General features: G+C 30.9%; 1 protein-coding gene across 2 annotated transcripts; it reads right to left on the bottom strand.

The window, feature by feature from the left end:
• Window positions 1–1190: 1190 nt before the first annotated feature.
• LOC127136434 (nucleosome assembly protein 1;2) lies at window positions 1191–5202 on the bottom strand. Of its 2 annotated transcripts, none has more exons than XM_051062991.1 (12): window positions 5036–5202; window positions 4902–4945; window positions 4036–4125; window positions 3450–3542; window positions 3228–3294; window positions 2794–2855; window positions 2492–2676; window positions 2222–2399; window positions 2089–2132; window positions 1819–1996; window positions 1658–1672; window positions 1191–1493 (listed from the first exon to the last, which is right to left on the bottom strand). In XM_051062991.1, exons 1-12 carry the CDS (start codon window positions 5082–5084, stop codon window positions 1425–1427), a joined length of 1074 nt encoding a protein of 357 aa, XP_050918948.1. In that variant the 5' UTR covers window positions 5085–5202; the 3' UTR covers window positions 1191–1424. The 2 variants fall into 2 exon arrangements, with proteins under 2 accessions (XP_050918948.1, XP_050918953.1); XM_051062996.1 differs by having other exon boundaries at window positions 1658–1686; window positions 1820–1996; window positions 5036–5201.
• Between the last annotated feature and the right edge of the window lie 756 nt (window positions 5203–5958).

Genomic DNA, 5958 nt, shown 5'->3' with positions numbered 1-5958 from the left:
TCCCGCTCAAATGTGTTGTCATCTAAGATTTCAAAAAAAGTTACCCTTCACTCACCTATTTATCTCTCCTACATACCCATCTTGAAAACAATAAATAGAAAAAAAATATTGAAACCTAATCTTAAGAGGAATATTCTCGATCTATTGAAACCTAATCTTAAGAGGAATATTCTCGATCTGAGGGTTACCCTAGAAAGAGGTCTGAAGGCCTCACAAAACCTTTCTAATCAGAGCTTTCTCAAACCAATAAGAAGAATCATCCATTTTGGATCCAAGAAGAGACACACATCTCCATCAAACAAAGAAAGAGCACTAAGGACACCATAACTGACAGACATAATATCACGGCAGAGACCAAAAGCGCCAGAGATAAGTCTCCATCTCTATTTGGTTATGAGGGCTAATTTAATCGAGGATCTCTAACTCTCAAACTCCTTTTCTTCTTAGGTTTAAACACATACGACCACTTCACCCAGAAGATCTTAGAATCTCCTTTCACATTGTCCCAAAGAGCCTCTTTTAAAAGTCTTCCATACATTCACAAGCATCTTAATGAATTATATAAAGAAAACAAGAATGTTGATGATTGAATTCAGGAGGACCACTCTACAACCTAGAATAATGTATCAATGATACAAAGAATTGAGCCTTTTCCACAACATATTAACAAGAGGATCCTAAGTGGATTTCAACCGAAGATTTGCCCCCACTCACAACCCAGATACCTAAAAGAGAGAGACTAAATCTTCCAATGAAGAAATTTCTCAAATTGTTTTAAGAGTGAGGAATCTACATTTATCCAAATAAATAGGTGTATTAGTCCATATATTCACAACTAAAGACTCACTAAATATTATGGTATCATTATCATATCGTAAATCTCAAAACTAGAGGAACCAACTCTAAAAGTTTGAAGTCCAAAACCTTCCTAATCAGCTCATTCAGATCATATAAATTCTCTCATTTATATAGTGTCCAATCATCTACTTTTCTAAGGGATCCTTAAAAAAGACTTTCGACACATAGAATGGATCAAACTAGACTCTAAAAATATGTAAGTTATCTCATTTATAATATGAAATTCTTAATGATCGAACATGCTAAACCTAACCATTTTTGCAATTAAAGCTGATTGCGAAAAATTAAAACACAATCCAAACATGACCAGATAATTGAAAAGAAAAAACCGGTTGAAATAAATTGGTAACCAGATTTTACCATTAATATTGTCAAAATAATGAAGTATCTAGGTCGAACCTATTAAACCAAAGTAGCAATAAATCAATACATCCCAAAACTATATAACCACATCTCTCCAAAATAAGAAGCAAAATAGGAGAATGGGCACTAAATAAATTTAAACTATAAAAAACTGCATGAAATTGAAATCTCCTTCATCAAGCAAATCCGGACACCAAAACCTCTTACTGCTGCTTGCACTCTGCTGGCCTTTCACCCTGCTGACCATCGCCGGACTGCACTATCCCGCCCTTCTGAAAACATAAAACAACATTAAAACAGGAATTTAACACTCCGTAATTTCAACTAATAGAAGAGAGTTTTGTTAAAAAGAGATTGTTGCTATCACTTTTCCTAGAGACAATGTTAACTAAAGGGTATCAAGCAAACAAATTTGTCGAAAGTTAAGATATCATACCTTAGTTATTGATGACTGCAGCAACATTCCGAAGGAAATTAACACCAAAGGACAAGCGGAAAAACAACCATGTTAATTCATGTTCAAACCTCAAATTTATAAAATAAAATAAAAAGTAAATTAAACTAACATTTCATCAATTCAAATAATCAAGATTATACCTTCTTTTCCGACTCAGTCCCATCCTCAGATTCTTCATCATCATCTTCCTCTTCATCATCGTCGTCTTCATCCATATCATAGTCATCATCGTCATCATCAGTCTCATCATCGTCATCACCTGCCTCCCCAGTAAACCATGAAACAGCATGGGGGATGACCTTGTCTCGGATAGTTGACCTAAACAAGTATTAAAAATCTCATTTAAGTATAGAATCAAGATTACAAGGAGCAAAAACAGTCAAGTTAAAACAGTACGGAATTTAGCTTACCCAATGTCATAGTCTTGTTCCATTTCATTCTGAAGTTCCTCAGCCTGTTTAAAAATTAAAAATAAAAATGTATAAAAAAATAGTATTTCATATTTGTGTTTAGCAATGAGTTTATATAGAAAGCATGTCATACCACTTCTTCATCAAGGACCACATCATCTTCGGGGACTTCTGGTGGATCGAAAAAGTTGAAGAAACTTTCACAGGACTCTGTTTTTGTAATTGGTTTGGCATTCTTTGAGCCCTTCTTTGACTTCTTCGTCAGGGTCTTCTCAGTCAAACGTTTTCCGGGTAGCCAATTAATTTCCGTCCTGTAAAAAAATGCAGCAAACAAACCTTATTCATGATCATAAACTATGGAAAATAGATTGCATAATAGCATCGGGAAAAACGACCAGCTTACCCAATAGCCCTCTCCAGTATGGGCTCATCCTCGTCCACCATGTGATAAGTTTTGGTCAAGACAGTATTTGAAAAATACGGATTAGGATCGAAAAAGAACTCAAGCTTGAATCCTTTTCGGTCTTGGAGCTTCGACCACTTGATGTCTTTCAGGAACGTCAAAGCTTCCTCATCACGCTCGGTAATCTAATTCATAATGAAGCAATGAAAAGATCATTACAAAATAAGTGACTTTATGATTATAAAAAATCAAACATTAAAGTGTAAAAAAATGTTAACAATTGAACACTTTTGTCAACTTACCTCGTCAGTTACCACATCATTGTTTTGCAAAGCAATGAGCCAGAAAGATGGCACCCCTTTCTCTACATAAGTCACAGGAAAATTGGTAAAGTCGAGAATTGAAACAATAAAATGTTTAAGGTGTCGATTTCAACAGGAAAATTGGTAAAGTCGAGAATTGAAACAATAAAATGTGTAAGGTGTCGATTTCAACAGGAAAATTGGTAAAGTCGAGAATTGAAACAATAAAATGTATAAGGTGTCGATTTCAATGGGAAAATTGGTAAAGTCGAGAATTGAAACATTAAAATGTGTAAGGTGTCGATTTCAATGGGAGAATTGGTAAAGTCGAGAATTGAAACAATAAAATGTGTAAGGCGTCAATTTCAACGGGAAAAATGGTAAAGTCGAGAATTGAAACAATAAAGTGTAAGGCGTCGATTTCTAGTTGATACCTTCAACTTCAGCAGTTTCAATTGGTACCGCTGTCACATCAGCAACACCATTCACAATTTCATAGCGCTGCATTCATCAATAAATAAATTTAGTGATGATGATATTACATTGAATGTTACCATACAAATTAAACCCAATAACTTTGAACATGAATACAAATTAAATTCAATAGCTTTAAACATGAATAATTGAAAAATCAATAACGAGAATCCTCGGGATACCTTAGCATACAATGGTTGATACAAATTTTGGTATTTGGCTTCGAGAGCAGCTCTCTCCTCAAAAAACTTTGCCTCCAGTTCATCATGTGCACTCTGTACAGTCATCAATCAAAATAAGAACCCAACATTACGAGGAAAACTCATAACAGCAATTTATAGATTCATGGTTATAAAAAAAAAGCTAATAACAAGAACAAATAAATTAATGACGTAAGATTAGATACAAACTATAAGAGCAATTGACAGATGCGTTATACTCAGAGCACACAATGATTACAGTAAAAGAATATAGTCAGAATATTGATTCGCGAAGCAAAAGACAGCCTCGGCAAACAGTTGGAGGTGAAACGATGTGCCATGAGAATCACAGTTCAAGTCATGCAATAAGCCTCTTAAATACTATAAAAGATGATTATCATAAATACGAAATAGATCCAACCTTTCTTAAACCCAGCCATGAAAAGAGATCTATCACACCAAATTATCATAAATGGTACAGATCAAGTAATAACACAAGACAGACAAAAATCTAAACAACAAAAAAGAATTGAAGCATCATAATAGCTATAAAATTTAGTGAATATACCTGAATCTCTCTGAGAACCTCGACACGCTGCCTGACAATGGGGGATAGAGAAAGACTCCCAAGAATATCCAAGGGCTGCTCATTAAAACCCTAAATCAAGGAAACAAAATAAACAACTTGACAAATAATAAAATAAACAACAAATCCAGAAAAAATAATCACCAGGATGAACGATAACTCAAAGCAATCACCAAAACAAAAAACACAAAAAATAATAATTGACCTTCAAAGTCAAGGATAAATTAATTACAGTGTAAGAGAGAACAATAAATCATGAAACTTACAAAACAATTAATGAAAAAAAAAACATAATAAATCAAACAAATTATCAAATAAAAAACCCAAGACATGAAAATTGATAATCAAATCAAGAGTTCCATTAAAACATATATTAGTTGAACAGTAAATCATGAAACTTAAAAAAAAAATAGAGAAAAAAAAAACAAAAGGGTTTACAGTAATTCAAATTGAGTAATTGAGCAACTAAATTCAACTAGAAAAAAAAAACTAACTCAAAAATAATAAATCAAACCAATTATCAAATCGAAAACTCAAAACATGAGAATTGATAATCAAATCAAGAGTTCCATTAAAACATATATCAGTTAGCAGTAGATCATGAAGCTTTACAAAAAAAAACAGAGAAAAACGAATTGAGTAAAACTAATCATCAACGAAATTCAACTAGAAAAAAAAACTAGTTGATCAATAATATCTCGAAACCAATCATCAAAACATAAAAATCGATAATCAAATTAAGATTTTCGATACAAACTAACTCGATAACAAAAAATCACAACCGTCTGTGTAATTAAGCAAAAATATAAAATCAAATTGAGTAGTAACTAATGAAGTGAAATTCAAACCTTGAGAGCGTTAATCAGTTCTGCACGACCATCATCATTGAGAGCTGCAAAGAAAAATCAAAATTCAATAAACAAAGAATTACATAGAGAAAGTATTGGTAAAAACAAAAGAGAGAAAGATTGATAATTCGAACCAGAAGAGAGATCTGCGACGCTGAAAACTTGCTTGTTGGCGTTGCTCATTGTGGAGAGAAAGCGAAGAGAGGGAACAAGAAGAAGCAAAGAAAGTGCGGAGAGAGGGTTTTGATTTTCGAGCGGCTATATCTCTAATCCTTTCTGTCTCCCTCCTTTTAAACACGAAAAAGTGTTCTCCCTCTTTTCTTTTTTTCTTTTTTTATTATTATTTTAATATTTTAGTAGAATTTCTTTTTTTTAATGATTTTTTTCTTTTTATTTGGTTTTTTATTATTGTATTAACATATTAGTAGGATTTACTTATTTTAAAAAATATTTTTATTTGATTTTTTTGTAAATATATTATTATATTTCAAGGGTTTTTATTTTTTATATGACTTTTTCTTTTTATTTGATTTTTCATTATTTATATTAATATATTAGTAGGATTTCTTTATTTTTTTAGTTTTTTTTTCTTTTTATATTGAAATTTCACCTACCACCATAGCACCATGTATTTCATTTGAGTGGTAAATTTTAATGTTTTTTTATGACAAAAATTAGTTTTGATTTTGATTAAAGTAAATTTAATATAAAATAATTTGTTGAATATAAGTATAAAAATATATTAAATAATGCATTTTAATGAAAATACAATGTATGACTAAGAAATATAAATTATAATTTAAAATATAGAATCAATTCAAAAGATTATTTTATTTGATATTAATTAAAATATTAAAATTTAATTTTAAATATTTTTAATGTGAAATCAAACATAAACTTTGACCGATAAAAAAATTTGGTTTAGAAAAGTGAACCACTTTATGTATCTAGATTTTCAAAACAAAAATAATTTATGTTAAAGGAGGTGAATACTTTGTATCTATAATATCTTTTATTAAAAAATAATAAATTTTTATATATTATATTTTTAATATTT

This window comes from Lathyrus oleraceus, chromosome 1 (genome assembly GCF_024323335.1).
Source record: "Lathyrus oleraceus cultivar Zhongwan6 chromosome 1, CAAS_Psat_ZW6_1.0, whole genome shotgun sequence".
NCBI lineage: Eukaryota > Viridiplantae > Streptophyta > Magnoliopsida > Fabales > Fabaceae > Lathyrus > Lathyrus oleraceus.
This window is presented reverse-complemented; position numbering and strand designations above follow the sequence as displayed.